Source organism: Rhea americana, unplaced genomic scaffold (assembly GCF_003343005.1).
Source record: "Rhea americana isolate MKP2758 unplaced genomic scaffold, rheAme1 scaffold_344, whole genome shotgun sequence".
Classification (NCBI taxonomy): Eukaryota; Metazoa; Chordata; class Aves; order Rheiformes; family Rheidae; genus Rhea; species Rhea americana.
Genome location: NW_028186473.1, coordinates 113,823 through 132,093, shown reverse-complemented (window position 1 = coordinate 132,093; position 18,271 = coordinate 113,823). Strand labels below are relative to the sequence as shown.

General features: G+C 37.9%; 2 protein-coding genes across 6 annotated transcripts; one reads left to right on the top strand and one right to left on the bottom strand.

Annotated features, from left to right (window-relative positions):
• The first annotated feature begins 46 nt into the window (after window positions 1-46).
• RPS27A (ribosomal protein S27a) lies at window positions 47-2,127 on the top strand. Its single transcript, XM_085311573.1, has 5 exons — window positions 47-208; window positions 595-649; window positions 773-858; window positions 1,480-1,611; window positions 1,945-2,127. Exons 1-5 carry the CDS (start codon window positions 161-163, stop codon window positions 2,092-2,094), a joined length of 471 nt encoding a protein of 156 aa, XP_085167699.1. The 5' UTR covers window positions 47-160; the 3' UTR covers window positions 2,095-2,127.
• A 756-nt stretch (window positions 2,128-2,883) lies between these two features.
• MTIF2 (mitochondrial translational initiation factor 2) lies at window positions 2,884-17,799 on the bottom strand. 5 transcript variants are annotated; one of them, XM_085311567.1, is made up of 14 exons: window positions 17,715-17,799; window positions 16,116-16,347; window positions 15,491-15,596; window positions 14,571-14,742; window positions 13,969-14,129; window positions 13,435-13,611; window positions 11,313-11,452; window positions 9,787-9,911; window positions 8,728-8,932; window positions 7,641-7,893; window positions 5,158-5,298; window positions 4,055-4,219; window positions 3,680-3,820; window positions 2,884-3,385 (listed from the first exon to the last, which is right to left on the bottom strand). In XM_085311567.1, the coding sequence occupies exons 2-14, from the start codon at window positions 16,338-16,340 to the stop codon at window positions 3,216-3,218; spliced, it is 2,181 nt and encodes a 726-aa protein (XP_085167693.1). In that variant the 5' UTR covers window positions 16,341-16,347; window positions 17,715-17,799; the 3' UTR covers window positions 2,884-3,215. The 5 variants fall into 5 exon arrangements, with proteins under 5 accessions (XP_085167693.1, XP_085167696.1, XP_085167694.1 ...); XM_085311570.1 differs by lacking the exon at window positions 17,715-17,799 and adding an exon at window positions 17,371-17,553; XM_085311568.1 differs by lacking the exon at window positions 17,715-17,799 and adding an exon at window positions 17,286-17,364.
• Window positions 17,800-18,271: the final 472 nt, after the last annotated feature.

Here is an 18,271-nt window from a genome sequence, read left to right as displayed (position 1 = left end):
GGAGCCGTAGGCGCGGCGCGGAGCCCCTCCTCTGCCGAGGGTGGAAACCCCGTGCGGGCCGGCGCGGCGCCCTTTCGGGGAGCCGCCATTCCGCGAGCAGGTCGCTGGTGAGGCCTCGCTCCGCTGCGGCGTGTGGTGCCCGGGYCCGCCGCCCCTCGCCATGCAGATCTTCGTGAAAACCCTCACGGGGAAAACCATCACCCTCGAGGTGAGCCTGGGGTGCCGCCGCCGCGCGCAGGCCTTCGCGTGCTCCGGGCTGCTGRGGGGAGGTCGGAGCAGCTGTCGGGGCTCGAGGGGCCTTGGCAGCACGGCCGGCGAGGCCGACATATCTCGTGGGTCTCGTCCTCCTCCCGGCTATTTCAAAGGCCGAGCACGGTTTTGATTGTGAAAATATGGTCTCCGGGGTTTGGGTTTGTGTTTTTTTTTTTTTTCTCCTCTATATGGATTTGACATCGATTTACTCGTTGCAGTGAGCAAATGAGGTAGGATGTGGCGTGCAGGTTGCTCTCAACTTCCTACATCACGTCAAGATTTACATTAACCACACGTATTTCTTTTTTCTAATCTTTAACACTACCTTTTGTTTTATAATAGGTTGAGTCTTCTGATACAATAGAAAATGTAAAGGCTAAGATCCAGGATAAGGAAGGTAGGTTCAAAATGCATTTTCTTTTTTATAATTTTTTTCAGTTCGACTGGTGTATTTCTTATGCAGATAGGATTGYCTGGCTCACTTTGTTTCTTATTTAATCTTAATTTATTTAATTATTAGGAATTCCTCCTGATCAGCAGCGACTGATTTTCGCTGGTAAGCAGTTAGAAGATGGACGCACACTGTCTGACTACAATATTCAAAAAGTGAGTAGAAAAGGTTCAATAGAATGTTGTAGTACAAACTAGCTGTTGAGCCTAAGAAGTGCTTCAGGTAAATTGAACTACGTTATTTAGGTAGGTAGCGCTTAGGAAATAGTGATACTAAGACTAGACCTATAAATCACTGCAGTTGAGGGTATAGTTTCAGGACAAAAGTTAATGTCTTTAATGGCTTCCATTTCCATTGCGTCTCCTGGCGCTGTTCACTCTGTGGTGAGTTRATTTAGCGAACCAATGTGAAAACTACTCACAGATTGACTGCAGGGTCAGAACAGATGAGCAGCAATGCCATATAAGAGGAGGATAGCATTATTTTTTTTTTTTTTGGCAATAAATAGGTGACAGATTGACTTAGTTGCATTATGAAACTGCATCCTCCCTATGTTAAAATAATGTAGTTGCAATAGATTTCTCATATTTGAACTGTTAGGGAGTTTGTTCATTTGCAAACTTAGTAGCAAAGTAAAAATAATTTAAAGCCTTTTAGATGGCTAGAGCTTTAAATCTGCTACTTAAATACTTTGTGTAAATAAAAGAACAAGCCTACATAAATGCTAGTCACAGACTGAGAAAGAATTCTAAGTCTATATAATGTTTTACAAATAGGAATCAACTCTTCACCTTGTGTTGAGACTTCGTGGTGGTGCTAAGAAAAGAAAGAAGAAGTCTTACACTACTCCTAAGAAGAACAAGCATAAGAGAAAGAAGGTTAAGCTTGCTGTGCTGAAGTATTACAAGGTAAGCAGAACTATTTCTAGGGGAATTTTGGTAAGAGCTTAGCTTTCAGTAAAGCTGAAGAACTTCACATATTTTGTGCTATGCAGTAACAGAAAGGGACAAAACGCTTACAGAGTTTGAGAGCAGTGTTCTAGGCACATAATTAGACTTCACATAGCCTGGCATGTATTTGCAAATAGTCTTTCTCTCTTAAATAGCAGAGAAACTGACAGTTGCTTTGGGAAGCTTGTGATGTAATTATAAGTAATGCTTTGCCAAAGAAAATACTGAAARATCATGGATGCTAAAAGGTGATGAGTGAATATGAGATTTTTGCTTCTTTGTTGTTTACAGGTGGATGAGAATGGCAAAATCAGTCGTCTGCGCCGAGAGTGCCCTTCTGAGGAGTGTGGAGCAGGAGTGTTCATGGCTAGCCACTTTGACAGGCACTACTGTGGCAAATGTTGTCTGACATACTGCTTCAATAAACCAGAAGACAAGTAAATGTGCTATACAATAAAAATCTGAAGTACTTTATGGTTTAAGGATTTATTTCTTCTTCCATCATATTTCCGTTTCATTGGTAAGCGAGAGGAATCTGCAAAACTTCAAATGTTGATTACCAACTAATTGATTTAGTGGTGTTAACTAGCAGTGACAGTCTCGTTCTATTCCTTTTATTCTAGGCTATTTATTAAGATACTGGTTTGTTAAATTTGCTGCTCTTTTCAACCCATGCTTAATAACTGAGCTGTGCCATCTATTACGTTGAATGTATTCATCACASTTGGAAAAACTTAGCTCTTCAAGASGAAAATCCTACTTTAGAGTTTTGTTCTAAGCTTTTACTTTTTTAGAGTGGGTTTGTTTTCCTAAGGCCTTGAAACAGCCTATGACCACAGTAACAACATGCCCGAGTAAAGATGCCCATCTCTATGCAAGGCTTATCTAACAGGAAGTACTGTTCACATAACAGAAGCAATCTCCCTAAGCTTATTTTCAAAAATACTCTTCCATCCCTTTCTAGTCAACCCTGAAAGTTTCTGTAATAGCTTGTCCTTTTCACAGCATCAACAAAATATGGTGGTTGTCTGTGCAAACTCACTACTGCAGGGGCAGAGCAAAAAAAACATTTCAGCTAACAATCTTAAAAGAGGCCTGTTATGCATGAGGGGAGTAGATAGAACTGTTATTTCTAATTAGGAAAGAGGTAAAGGAAAGCAATACATTAGGACTGGAATTACATCTACAAAGGGTTAAATGCCAGAGAAAAATGCAGACAACACACCGAAACAGCTTTTTCTTTCTTTACTGAAGGTAGTGGTGCATTACAGGGGAGCAGCTCAGCTATGCTGGAACCATTGCATTTATGATTTCTGATAGTCACCAGAAATTTATCTTGATAGTTTTACCCATCTGAAGTATTTGCAGTTAATTCTTCCAGTGTAGCCTCTACTCCAAGGCAGTAATTGACAAGATTTAAAAGTAGAACAACACTATATAAATATCAGGTCTAAAGATTCATATGAGCCGCTTAATAAATTCACTTAAAGTGAAGAGTTTATAACCCATTGCTCCAGCCAGGAACAATGCATGTCCTTTAGTGTASTGTATTCAAATGTACTTCAAAATCCTGGATCCCACGAAGTTGTCTGTTCAATTTCTTTTTCTTCGTAACAGATAATTTCATCTCCAACATTGAATTCTATATCCTTGTCCAAACTTATGCCACAATCCATACCAGTTTTTATTATCTGGACATCAGCTTTATGATGCTTCAATGATGATAAGGATCCTACAAAGAGAAAAAAAATGTCACAAAAAAAGATTAAGTCAGATAGCCATCCTTTTCAGTAGGCAAATCATGCATTGCTACTGCTTTGCTATAGAGATGGTGGTCTGAAAAAGGTCTGAATAACAAAGATGACTGAGTTTGCAGCTTTTCTCTAGTTGGGCAAAGCCATCTTAAATAGTATATGGGTTTGATGATCATCAGTTACATGCATGCATTTTCCCCTGACTTCCCAGGGAAATGCCATATCTAATACCAAATATGAATACATACTGCTTTTGTAGCAATTATACTTACCTCTCCAAATAACATCTCCCTTACGGATTAACTTAAATTTCATCTTTTTGTCTAGCTGCCCTTTGTGTACTCTGCACCCAGCTACTGGAACTTTACTTTTTCCTACTGTTACAGAGAAGGTGTCAAGTACAGAAGCTTCTCCTGAAAAAAAAAAGAAGAAAAAAAAAGTGTATGAAATACAAGAGAATGAAGTACAAGCTACTATTAATTAGAACCAAGCTATACTCTTCCACTTACTAAGCTTTGTAAGAAAATAGAGAAGCAGATACAGAAGAATAGCAAGTATTCAATGTAGTAAGAATCCCTAATTGGAAGATAAACTTAAAAGGCCATACTGTGAAGTAAAAATGTACTTACCACTCAATGAAAACTCACCTATCGTATTTTCTACCACAGATGGGGGTAATCTGCTATTTAGCTCATGTTTCACATCTTCAATAAGTTTGTAGATAACATTGTGAAGTTTAATTTTTATTCCCTTCTTAGCAGCCAGCTTTTTAATAGTTTCACTGGCTTTCACACTGAATCCATATACAACACCTAAAAAATAAAAATCAGCAGCTTATGACTAGAGATCGTTGCTTTTTGAACAGTAGKTGAAATTCTGCTGTGTTTATTCTGTAATGTTAAACTTAGGTTAAACTGCCTAAAACTAGCAGTCATCAATACAAGAAGCACTATTTTATACATGCTTTCCTTTTAAAGGAGGGGAGCATGTCTCCCTTGCTTGTTGCATTCAGCATGTCTACTACTTCCAAYCTTGTACAAAATAATTTTTTTGGGGGAGGGGGAGGGGAGGGGAAGGGGGGAGAACACCCTCCTCACCCTTCTAAGAAGTTCTCTAATGACAGAACTGAAAGCATCGAAGTGGAAATTAATGCTTATGCACAGCTCATGGGAGCATATGGCACTACCCAAAGGAAAAAGGACTCCTCACTTTTTGCCCGGCATAACAGTTTGACTGTCTATTGTAAGCCTGAAGTGAACTCTTAATTCATTCTCACCACTTACAGATGAGGATAAGTCCAATGACAAGGAATCAAGCCTATATCCTTTACTGCCTGTGATGAGCAGGGGTAGGAATGGGTACTAAACCGATACAACCTTTCCAATGACCTTCCTGAGCAAAAGGAAATTCTCTTATACTAGTGCATTACTTTTACAGCTTCTTTGCTCTGCTAGAGGAGGAAAAAAAGSAACTAGAGTGAGGAGTCAGAGTTTAAGCAATATCTGTCATTWTTAAACAATTAAATAAGTCAAATTCTCTCCTTTTCATTAGACTTCTGGCCTTTGCTACCTGCACCGGTCTTCAATGTTAAAGAATACACATTTTTAAGTCTCATGAAAGTTTACATCAAAGATRATGTTAAATATTACAAAGAAAACAAAATTAAAATGACTAACTGCTATTTCATTAGGGAGGAAAAGATGAAAAGATTTTGTACTATTCTTAAATTGATATTTAAACATGCACTCACCATTAAAAGCTTCAGCAAGACTTATATCAGTTTCACTGATATCTCCCATTCCAAAATGGATGATATCCAGTTTACATTCACTGTCAGCATCATAGCTGTCCAGAATGTTTAGAATAGCTTCAACAGATCCATCTACATCACCTGCATATATAAAAACAGTAGTGCTACTGACTTTGTGTAACACAAATTAATACTGAAGTAGAATAGACAACTCTACATGATACAGCATAATCATAATCTTTAAATATATATATAAAATAYAAAAAATATATAAATAAGAGTATTAATTCTGAAAGTGAATATCAGAAGAGCAGAGACTCTGTATCTGCTGTCATTTTGTCATTTTCAGGTCAAGTTTGCATGGTTTACTATTAGTTTGCCACTATTATTCCCTATGTGTATAGTACAGAATGAGAGGCAAATTTGTTTCTGCTGCCCCATTTTATTCAATACATTCATGTTCTGAACTCCTCTCTGTCAATGCAGTAGTGCTGCTTGCATTTATATATTCACACATACACATATTCACACAGATATACACACACATATACATATATACATAAATGGGGACATCCTAGCAAATTACACACCTATATGTCCACAGGCTTATTACTGAAACCTAAACCTTGACTTTGACTTTGTAAGTATTTATACACAGAAGTAAACTTACGCATATAAGCCACTGAATCTATTGGGATTCCTTTTATGTGTAGGAGTTATTTGTGCACTTAAGTGTTTCAAGATCACTTTAGTGAGCTGATGAAGCACGAGCTAGAGCAGAAGCTCAATACTTGTTTCCACAGACTAGATGGTAGTTACTCAACAGATGCATCTACATCACCTGAACAAATAAACTGTACTGTTATTAACTTTGTACAAATTCAAGCAAGTAATGCTGAAGTAAAAATGAAAAGTGACACAGTAATTCTAGGCTGTAAAGTAGAATCAAATGCACAAAAAAGGAGACATGAAACTGAAGTTCCAACAGGAAGCCCGCCCATTAAACCTACCGTATTTTCATTTTAACCAGTAAATTTGCTTACATTATCTCTCTATTCTATATGATGGATATTGTTCTACCAGAAAGCTGTTCCTCAATGAAACTGACTGCTGTTTGACACAAGAACAGAATCATCATGTATCCTATTGTAACATCTTCAAGAAGCGCTGACCACACAGATCAGTTTTCACACACCTAGCAGCGCTGGTATCTTTATCACTGCCCCTCTTGATCTCTGCAGTTAAGTGTAAGGAAGAACTGAAGACCTACAACTCTTCAATGACAGCTTCAAAGGAAGAGGAGAAAGGTGAGTTGGGAGAGAGAGCAAAGGCTGTGGTACCCACCAGATAACTTGGAAAGGAACCATTCTTTCATGTTTGATAATACTGCCTCTCCTGAGGACTAACAAGCAGTTATTTGGTTGAGGACAGGCAGCAGAATTACACTTGAAAGACTGCAAGAACCACTCAAAACTACATCCATCAGCACCATCACATATATGGGTCAAATATAAAGCCCCAGAAACCTGGAATCTGCCATTTTAAGATTTTGTCTGGGTTCGAGGAAGATACATGATGCCGTACACAACCGAAGGAAAAAAAAATACTGAATTATTTCTTTCTTCTCCTCTTTGTTAGACCAGAATGCTCAATGAAGACAATCAACAATGTTCTAAACTATAAAAGATTCAACCAATTTGCTTTAAATTGCAGTCTGCAAAGTTCCAGTCTGTAGCCATGAAAAGCAGAGTAAAGCTGGTCCCTGATTACCCATGCTCAGTCTCAGGGACTGAGGGATGACAGTGCAGGTACAACCCATATTCTGCTGTTCAAGAAAATGTGGTCTTAGTACATGTGCCAAAACAGGGTAAATCTGTGCAGGCAGTAGAACTTGAAGACTGTCAGTTGTCTTAAGATTTTTAATTAAGCTTGATAAGGTTTAGTTGCAATTGCAATTAAATCAAATCAAGAAAAATCAACTTAAAACTTCAAATATTGTTTGAAATTTGAATTACACAGCACCTACTACCCAAAACTCACATCCTTCTGCGGCTTCCCAACCTCATGGCTCCACATGTTCAAACTGTCTCTTCCATTTTCCCAAGTTCTGGCCAAACCCAATGCATCCATGCTCCAAGTCTGTCTATCCCCTTTGTCTTTCACACACATTACTGTGGCATATTATGCTGGCATTCACGTGGCTTTTACTTAGGAGTTCCTGGATAAGAGGGTCAGGCTTAGAAACCTTCCCGTTGCTCTGCCCTTGCTGGAAGCACACACTTTCTGATTACTGGATGTCTTCTGATGCCTCTCCCTTTACCGAGAATTCAATATTCTGTTTAATGTTGTTGTTATTATTATTATATTATTCTGTTTAAGTGGGGTTTTAACCACACTTCTGGTAACAGAAATTTTGTTAATGCTTTAGAACTATGCTTCAGATCAGAGAAGTGCAAAAACAATGGAATAGAACTTGACACTACCTTTAACAATTACTGATAGTACATTTTTGTCAATCTCTGTTCTCTCTTTTGGCTTTGAAAACAGGAGATGTTTGTTAGCCTTGTATAGTGCTGTCTTTCTCTGTCTCCAGGTCAGATGGGCTAGCTTCTGTTGCTTCTTCTCATACTCCGTCCTGTGTTCCTTTTGCTTTGCTTCAATAACTTCCAAATCCCTTTTCATCTTCTCCTGTTGTTCAATGTAGTTTCTCCAAGCCACAACTTCATGTGCCCTTTGCTGGTCAGAGAGACAGAAATGTTACCTTTAAAAACACAGTACTGGAAAACTCCACATTAACAAAGTTTCAACCTTTAAAGTTTTCTCTACAGACTTATTAATTTTCTTCTGCATTTAACTACAGATTTTGCCACAACGATGGCAGAAAATTAGCACAATGCTTTCTTCCCTGTGCTACCGCAACATGATTCAAGTCTTATTTTTAAGCTATCTCTGATATTATTCATTCTTTCAAACAGTATCTGTCCAGCCCTTCAAACATCTATTTCTAGCTAAATGACATGCATGTTCTTTTGTCAGAATGTAATTATCTCTCATTTCAGAATTTAAAACACTGACAAGTACTAGATTGTTTTCCAGGTAAGGTCATAATGAGGTAATGTAAAAGAGGAAACTGTCTTCTGTGCCTTTGGAAATGGAGCACATTAGAACATCTCCAATACTACCCAAAATGAAGCTTTCTAGTTCTGCAGTCATTGCAAACAAGGCATAGGAGGAYGGCACGATGACCATGAGAAGCACAAGGAACAAAACAACAGTCCACTTTCATCATGTGATTTGTAAAGTAGGTTAATCTGAGAGGAGGGGAGGACATAAGGGTCCTCATGCAAGAGGTGGTAGGTGTAACGGAGAAAGAAAGAGACAATGTGCAAGTTTTCACTCCTCATACAGAATGCCTAGTTCAGGCTACATTTAAGACCTATGCTTGGCCTTCATCTTTTGTCAAGATTATCTTGTTTTTTCAGCATGAAAGCTATCACTTATTTTTCACTCAGCTGCTGCCTATCCACTTTACCACAGTATAAAGCTTCCATTAAACAGTTCTCACTGTACCTCAGATTCTACTTCAAGGATTTCATCTCCTGCTGAAGGAACTTCTTTCCAGCCCATGATTTCCACAGGTATGCCTGGAGAGGCTGCATCTACAGCTTTGCCATTCTCATCAAACATGAAACGCACTTTTGCCCAGGTCTTCCCTGCAACTAGAATGCACCCTTTTCTCAGAGTTCCTCTTTGGATGATGGCTGTAGTAACTGGACTAGTGAAGACCAAAAAGGGAATGGAACAAAACATACAAAAATAACATCCCATTTTTACAGTTACGGTAGATAAGCAAAGACCAAACAGTACATTTGTGATTACAGGCAGAATATTCTTACGACAATCCATTATCATGCTAAGAGAATATTAGAAGTGACATGCAAAAAAACCCAGAAGTATATTGTACTTTTCATTTTTGCAGATTAATGAAGAATTTGGCACATTCAACTCTCAAATACAGAATGATTTCACATGCTAAGTGAAATCCTAGTGATTTTTTTTTCCCCTGAGCGAAAAAGTACATGACTTGCTTAGGTTCATATTTCTAGAGGTTAAAGAGGGGAGAGGGACAGAAAACAAGTATCTCACACACACTTATACATATATGTTTGTTAAAAGTTTTCCTGTATTCCGTTTAAGAACAGGGCAGAACAGATCTTTTTCACAGAGAATCTGCAAAAGGCTTAAAGTATTTTAAAAGAGTAAAATGTCATRTAATTTTTCATAAGTTGTTTATAACATATCTATTACTTTATGATTGTTCACTTGATCATCCCTCCTAATAATGACATTTAAAAATACATCTGTATTTTAAAATGTTTCCTGTTCAGACAGTATTTTATTTCTGTGATATGAAGTTTGCTTTACCAGTATGTAACTTCATTTTCTGGCTCTCATGCTGTAAAACATTTTCAATGTTTTAGTTACACACTGTACAGAACTGTTAAAGTTTTGTCTAACTTTTAAAAAAAGTACGTTAAGCCTAAATATCGAGGTTTTAACCAGCTGAACACTATCTCCGTATTCTTACAAATRGCTTCATTAAAGTTGTAACGAAGATCAATTACCTACCCTTTTCCTTTGTCTTTCCGAGACTCAATTACAGTCCCCTCTACCAGACCTGTGGGATCTGCCTTCAATTCTAACATCTCTGCTAAAGCAACTGTTGCCTCTGCTAAAACCATCAGATTTTCACCCTGTACAAGATCACAAAAATAAAGGAAGTGCCTTGTTAAAATAAGATCAGAAGTTGTAATCTTAGTGTCAATTTTCCCATTTAATTCAGAACTTCTAATTACGCAATACAGTCCAATAGCCCACATCCCTTTTGCCTTTAAGGCAACATGGTACTAAAATAACAAACTATTAAGACTGCTGTGTTGTCAGTTCTGAATACCAGAAACAAACATTAGAAGCACAGCTCCCCTACCTCTCTGGAGGATTATCAGGATTAATAAAAGATATAATAAAATTTAAATCTTTATGTGAATGAAAAACGTTTTTGGAAAATATTTTAAGATTAATGCTAACGTTTTTGGAAAACATTTTAAGATTAATGCTAACTGAGAAGAGACAGACAGACAGTGGTTTGGGGAGTTAGTATATATGCTCCCTCCCCCAAAAAAATTACAGTTGGAAACCTTGTTCTCACAACAAAACAGCTGTTTGCAGCCCTTCAGAACTTTTATATATTCTCTCTTTAAATAAAGAAAAGATKCAGAAATAGACCTTTCAATATTCTGCTACACGCATACTAGGGATGCCAAGCAATTCTTTAAAAGAACAGTCAAATTGAAACCTAACGATATCTCTCCAGGACAGCAAAGAGACAAAACTACATTGAGGTGTTAATGTGGATCCATTTTCTTTTTCCTTTTTTATTCTAATCACATTTTGTTTTCAGAATAAAAGAGCATAGGCAGATAAGCTACCTGCCAAAAGACTCAGCTTTGTGAGAATTAGGGCAACAAGCTTGCTAGAAAAGTAAATAGAAGTTACTTTCATATATACACTTATTTTAAAGAAGCATAAGGCCACAACTTCAGATGGTCTTGAATTTATCTGACGTTTTAGAACATGCTTGAGCTCCATCTAGGAACATAGCAATAAGCCTAAGGTGGTGCTGCATCAGTTTCAACAAGACCGCTTTGGCTACTAAAGGCAAATACTGAACTTAGATTTCACTTTAGTTTGCAGCTAACAGTTATCTGCAAGTTAGACAACTGAGTCTCCGAGCGCGTTAGGAAGACACTTACACCCCTCTTTGAATATTTATCTTTATGCATAGCGTTATCACCAACCTTGATTTTGGACTAACTTTACACAGAAAACAAGTATCTGAGGAAACAACAATTGAGATTAATCTGAAAAATATCCACTAGAATTTCCAGAAGAAAAATGAKATCTTATTGCTCAAAACATGACAGCAGTATGTTCTAAGGATTCTTGAAACAGCCAGCAGCACTTTAGCTAAYGTAAGGTATCCAATCAAATACCAGGAAGCTAAGCATTCATTTTCCAACTGCCAAGTAAAAATGTGGCTGTATGCACATCCTAGGTATCTATGAATACTATGATCATTTGTTTCAAACCTTTACCTTGAGTGCAGAAATATTTACAGTTTGAACATCACCTCCAAGTTCTTCACAAATCACATCGTAAGCCAGCAATTCCTTCTTCACTCTTTCAGGATCAGCTTCAGGTTTGTCACATTTGTTAATAGCAAGAATAAGAGGAACTACAAAGAAAGAACATACAAACACATTACCAGCATAACAAAAAACTTTCTGCAGTCTCAGGACAGCATTTGCCCAACCTAAGCATGCTGTGCAACTGCCACTTGGACAGTAGCAATGCTAGGTTACAGTAGCTTATGACCACCAAGACCAAAGAAGCTTACTTGGTGCCTATTCCCTGAGAAACCTTAGAAAGCCCTCAAAAAGTAGGCTACCAGAAGTAGGCTGGATTAGTTATCCTAGCAGAAAAAAAAAAGGCCAAATATTACTGCCATTGGAGTTCTGATCTGCTGCATAGCATTACAGACTAGAAGATCAGAATATTCATGCGACGGTGTAATTCAATTGCCTAAACACTGGCATTCAGCRGCATTTTATACATTCAAATGTACTTGAGATGATCACACAAAAAGCTGTCAGATATGACAAAATTTTTCACAGCACTCTACAATAATTCATAGCCAAGCTGTCAGTAGTGGTAGTTCTCAGTACCTACATCACTTACACACAACCAAGAAAACTGATTTTACATAAAACTAACAAATGAGAAAGGCCAGAGCAGCTCTAACTTCTCACATCAATTTCCAGTTAAACTGAAAGTAAAACAGCTGTTTCATGCTTCCATCTAAATTATTCAGATTTTTCTTCTTTTTTAAAGTTCAAGTAATCAAACTTTATTAAATCACAAAATAATCAAGCTGACTGGATACATGCAAAATGAGGAATATAGCAGATTGGCAAACTGTAGTAAACTCAGTGAAAAGAGCTTGTTACAATACATTAAAGGTCCTTATRTAAGTTACTCATTTGAAAAAGGGTCTTTTAATATTCATTTTTGTTTTAGATACAATCTGAAAAAAAAGGAATGAAGAAAACTAATTTTACAAGATGTTTCTGGTACTATAAGATTTCAGATTTTTTTTTCCTGAAGGATTTTACAAATTTTCTCTTGGAAACAGGTTGTAGTTACTATTAAGGTTTTCTCTGCTATCCACTGTGGCAGATCTGGTCTACAGATCCTTTCAACTCTGGACACTGAAGATTATTCTCCTCTCACTTCCCTTCAAAATCACGGGATTTTACCATTCCGTATATATACAGGTTTACTCATCTCACCACTCAAATTCATATGAATAGATAATTTTCTTGTTTATCAGAAAAAAGTGTCTATTTCCACCTGTGATAATTTGCAACACTATTTAGAGTAGCATCCCAATATAGTGAATCCGTTATTATCTAGATGACAATGCCACAGTAGCATTATTAAAATGTACAGAAATCAAGAAATAATAGAGAAAAAATAATACAGGCAATAATGAGCATCACCAACCACAGTCCTATGTAAATAAAACTAAGGTTTTTAAATTGATAATTTCAGAGTAACTTAGAAGTGACCTTAGATCATGGTATATGATGAAGACAACAGCTCTGAAAACGAGAGATAGCTTATTATAAAGCCACACAATCAAATTAATTTTCACTTCTTTGTTAGATGATCATGGTTAGCATCCTTAGGATTCTAGAGAACTATGCTCTTTACAACATGACTCTGCATTCTGCCACTAACAACTTCACTAAGTCATGAAAGGGCAATACAATACTCTTGACAACTGCACATATGAACTGTGAAACACTGAGTATATGCATTAAATTCCCTTTAAAGAATTGCAAGTGCCTTTCTGGCAAATCTGCAAGTCACTAAGTTTGCAAAAATATAAGTGATCATTATCTTAATGTATTACAGTAACATTCAGTATGCTTTTAGACACTTTCCCAGGGGAAGGGACGGGACTAGGACAGTTGCTTCCCAGATTCTATGGATGCTAATTCATGGAGTTTCTACTGAGAGATGAACAGACGTTTGTTCGCAAGATATTCATTCATTCATGTGAACCACACACTGACACACATCTGGTACACCAGCTTTGTGTACTGGGCTTGCTTCTCACTTAAAAATGAAATACTAGCAAGACAAACACTGTACCTCCTGCATTTTTAGCATGTTGGATGGATTCTATAGTTTGTTCCATTACTCCATCTTCTGCCGCTACAACCAGTATGACAATATCGGTAACGTTGGTACCTCTCGCTCGCATAGCTGAAAAAGCTGCATGTCCAGGAGTATCAAGAAAAGTTATCTTTTCCCCAGAAGGCAAATGCACTGTGAACAAACACATACATCGCACATTTTAGAAGCAGTATTTCACATAGCTTGCTTTGACCTAATCCAAGTCAACCATCACACCATGAGATCAAGGGCATCTGTAACTCATGGTGGGGTGGGGGGAGGGAGTATGCTGCAATCTTTCATAATCCAAAATAATCTAAATATCATTTCCACTGTACAGTCAATACACTTCACAGTTCCATCCACACAGCATATTTGTGATTTCTTTTCTCAATGCTTACATAYTAACTGTGTCTGTTAACATATTCCTCCCCTCACATGCTAAATTGTCAGTTATTAGCCCATCACACTTGCTGGACAACAAATTATTTTTTTTTCAACAAATCATACCCAAAAAAGCACCAATGTGTTGTGTAATGCCTCCTGCCTCCATTGATGCCACCTGAGTTTTTCGTAGACTGTCAAGTAAAGTTGTCTTCCCATGATCAACATGGCCCAGTATAGTAACAACTGCAGGTCGTGGGGCTAAGACTGCTGGGTCTGCAGGAGGCCTACAATTAGAACAAAACTATGTTTTGTAAATACCAAAAATGTTTACTGAATCATATTTATGTTCATGAACAACCATTTACCAGAACCTAGTGATAAGCACGTCAGCCTTGCTTCCACCCATACAAATTACAAATTCTACCTACATCACGCAATTTGCCCTCTTAGTAGTAAGTCTTACTTCTGCATCAATTAATATAGCAATTYAGTAAATTAAAGAAGAATCTGCTTTCCTTAAAAATCACAAAATCACTTAAAACCAGTCAAATCAGAGCATCAGTTTTATGGGCAAAGAAATCAAAATGGTAAACTTCGCCTTTTAAATACTATCAGATGACTGTATCGGGTATCATTWACATATTTTTCAAAAAAGAAAGGACAGTGTATGGAAAATACTTGCAGAAATAAAAAAGTTCAAAAGAGCCAAAAAGTTCACATTTTACCTTTTCACAGCATCTGTATTTTCTTTTTCTTTTTCTTCTTTCAGTTTTGCCGATTTATACTTCATTCCTGATTTTTTAACAATTAACTTGATGCAGTCTTCATATAAGATGGAATCTGGTTCTAGTGAATCAAAGTCAATATCTGTGTATAGCAGGGCTTCATAAATATGATCTAAAGAAAACATGAATAGAGTTAACAATTCTTCATCTATCAAAAAAATGTGTGCAACAGAAATACTCTTTATTAGTATGTCTCAGATTTTCTTCATTAGTAATTGATAACCTGCAAATAAATTTCATTCACAAACTATTTTTGCTTTAGCTAGATGTACCTAATGATTCCTATTATACTACCAACTCACAACAACCTGATTCAGAAARGTTTACTGAAAATGACTGCCTCATTAAACGCTACGGTATTATTTTTCACTCAGATTTTCATAGCTTGTTTCCTGTTAATCCCTATCAAGAAAAAAAATGAAACTCATCTAAGCTAAATAGGAATATATTCTACTTATATATAATACATAATATTATACTATTACATACACTTATATATAATATATAATATTATAACAATACAAACTAAATAAGAAATGATTCAGGAAGGAAAGAATTTTGATAAGTCTATATATAAAGTCTATAATAATTTCATATTCCACCTTCTTCGGTAGTAGAAACATAGGACATATTTCAATAGTCAGGAATTGGTGCTTACTTGAGCACCACTGTAAATCTACTTCAGAAATATACAATAAGACAGGATAGGCATTTCAGTATAGATACAATCTACTCTGCTACGAAAAGGACTAGCAATCACTTGCTAATACCATCTTAGAACATCTTTGCCCTTATCACTCATGAAACTGATTGAACTGTAACAGTTATAACACATCTCAAACAACAGACCAGGCTCTCACCTATGTCTTTACCCATAGCTCTTGCAAGTTCTTCAACGGTCATTTTCTGCTTTATCTCCACTTCACCTTTTGTTAAGGGTAATTTCTTTCTATTCTTTTTCTTCTCCTACATGGAATTAGACATGTATATAGGAATACATAGCTGGCATAAACTAAGAAATAATAAAAATAACATTAAAGAGACAATAACCTTAAATGATATGTCATAAATACATCTTTTTATCTACACTACAAGTGAATTACAATGACTTAAAACATCATACTGAATGTTTAAAATGTCATGTATTTTTTTTTTTCACTTTTCACAGTAAAGAAAATTCAACAAAATTTTCATTTTTGTTTATAATCATTTTCTCATGCCCTTGCAAGAGTCATGTTGCTGTGGGTATAAATACCCACAAGTATCAAGTGAACATTTGAGAGGGAGTTACAATACACTCCTATATACACAAGTACATTTTGCCTTATAAAATAATAACTTCTCTRTATTTATTAATAAATGAATCCTGTTCACAAGCAGCTTAGTACATATAAAGCTCCCATTTTTATAATGAAAATGTTCAAAATGATTTCTTGTGTTTGAAATTTCACATAGAAACAGAGATTACTGGATTCCATTAATTACCTCCTTTGTAGCTAGATGTCTGTAATGTGTTAAGGCCACACTGATTAATTTGTCTGTTTGCCAGAACTGTGGGTACACATGAACGGACCATATGGAATAGGTAGATGACTGCACAGGCTTCCATTGTGTTCTGTAAAGCTTTCTGTAGGACACAGTATGCAACTGTCTGCAAGCACAGTGTAACTGGACCAGATTTTCAAACTTCAGTATTAACCCTCGATTCATTTCGTTGCTGAAAACAAGAAGGACATGTTGAAATACAGCATCAAAGCTGAAAGATGCTATTTCCTATAATACCAATAAGGGCAAGATGCTGAAATACTATAATGTTTCAAAACAGGCATTTTCTAATACTGTAAAAGTTGAAATATTTAGTAACTGTCCCAGCTTTTCAGTTTCCTTAAAGGCTTCACCTTCTCACAYTTTCACCATCTCATTTTAAGTACACAGGTTTATTGATTTTGTCACAGCTTACAAATCATTCCTCTGTTTCTTTGCTGATCTTCTTTAATATAAACTACTGAAATCCTCACTTTAAGTTCTGCAACACTTTTCTTTTTTGAAAAGCATTCTTACTATACTGATATAACCCACCTCTCTAAGCCAGTGAAGCAAATCYGCAAAACCTTGTTTACCTGAGCACACGACAATACTAGAAGACTGTAGCATTGTAATAAAATTCGTTTTGTTACACAGATGGAGACAGCCTTCCAGGTTAAGACATGGCTTAGAAAATAATCTTCACAGAATGTTTCTCTCATATCATCTTTCATCTTTTTTTTTTTTTTTTTAACTACCTCAATTTTGTTTTGTCACTCTTTTAACTGTTCTGCACTATATCCTACACAAACTTCTCTTCTTATTCAAAATTGCCTATTTCATAGCTCCCATCTACTTCTCCACTTTGTTATCCTTCTGTTTTCCCGACTCAGTGATACCCTTCTCAGTACCTWTTATCACCTCTCCACAAGGTTCTGTTGAACCATCTTCCAAGGAGTTTCAAACACGTGAAATACAAGCCCCAAAATCCCCTCTGTTCCCTTAAAAACTCTGCTGTATCAACAAAACTACAAGCAGAGAGCAGAAAGGCAAAGTAATCAACCAACAACCTGTTTTTTTTTTCCTCCCTAAAGAGAACTTGACAGGGACGGAAAAGGTAAAGCTGCACACCTCTTCCACAAGTCACTGTTTTCACTGAAAGCTGACTTAAAAGGGTTACAGCAAGACCGCACAAGTTCACGGAGCAGAAACCCACTCGAGGTCACAAGCTGCTAAGAAACCGCTGCGGTTCTCTGAGCCCTGGAGTCACAAGAGGCGAGCAAGGAAGCATCCCTCCGTCTCACACCGTGAACGCGCTCTTCACTTTGCCTGCGACCGGCCCCAGGCAAGCCGCTTCACCCCGCTGCTAACGGCACGGCGCCGCAGCGACGCGAGCCTCGTCCCGCCTCGGGCTGCAGCGCAGGGGGCAGCCGTCACCTCGCCCGCCCCTCCCGCGGGGAGCCGACACCCCGGCGGGGCTCCGCGTCCGCAGACGCTCCGCCATCAGCGACCCCCCCCCCCCCCCCCCCCCTCCCCCCTCGCGCTTCCCGCTCCTTCCACCTGCCGAGCGCGGCCCGCCCCGGCCGGAAGCACCCTCCGCGCGGACACCGGATGTCGCGGCAGCACGGTGGCAGGAGGCGGTGCCGGGAGAGAGCACCGCCAGGGGAGCGCGCATGCGCGTCGCGAGAAGGCGGCCGCGGCCGGAGAGCGCTGCGCAGGCGCAGTGCCGAGCGGCGGCCGGGGCGGGGTGCAGGGCGCCGCCGGGAGGCAGTGGCGTCGGACAGCGGGCTCTGGACGCAGCTGGTAGCCCGGCATAGACTTGACGAAAATAAACCACTTAACGCTTGCCAAAGGCTTTCTGCATAAAGTTCTGCACAAACCTCAGAGTGTTTGCGTGGAAATTCAGGCTGCTTCATTTCTGAGTAGTCTTGCTGCCATCATAGTTTTGGGGTCTCTTGCATTCCAGGAAAAAAATTTGGTTTTCTTTGCAATTGCTTTCCACTCACTTCCAATCTAAAGCTTTTAAAATGTTTAAACTGATTTTTTTTAATAGAAATTTTAATTTTTATTCTAATTTGGCATTTCTAAAATAACATCAGTTTAATAGATTAGAAATA

Excerpts from the sequence above, each read along its gene's own strand:
- RPS27A (XM_085311573.1), top strand. The coding sequence starts at position 161 with ATGCAGATCTTCGTGAAAACCCTCACGGGGAAAACCATCACCCTCGAG. Across the intron at positions 209-594 it reads GGAAAACCATCACCCTCGAG|GTTGAGTCTTCTGATACAAT; the intron begins GTGAGCCTGGGG and ends GTTTTATAATAG. Across the intron at positions 650-772 it reads TAAGATCCAGGATAAGGAAG|GAATTCCTCCTGATCAGCAG; the intron begins GTAGGTTCAAAA and ends TTTAATTATTAG.
- MTIF2 (XM_085311567.1), bottom strand. The coding sequence starts at position 16,340 with ATGAATCGAGGGTTAATACTGAAGTTTGAAAATCTGGTCCAGTTACAC. Across the intron at positions 14,130-14,570 it reads AATACAGATGCTGTGAAAAG|GCCTCCTGCAGACCCAGCAG; the intron begins GTAAAATGTGAA and ends TTCTAATTGTAG. Across the intron at positions 3,821-4,054 it reads TGTGGTAGAAAATACGATAG|GAGAAGCTTCTGTACTTGAC; the intron begins GTGAGTTTTCAT and ends TTTTTTTTTCAG.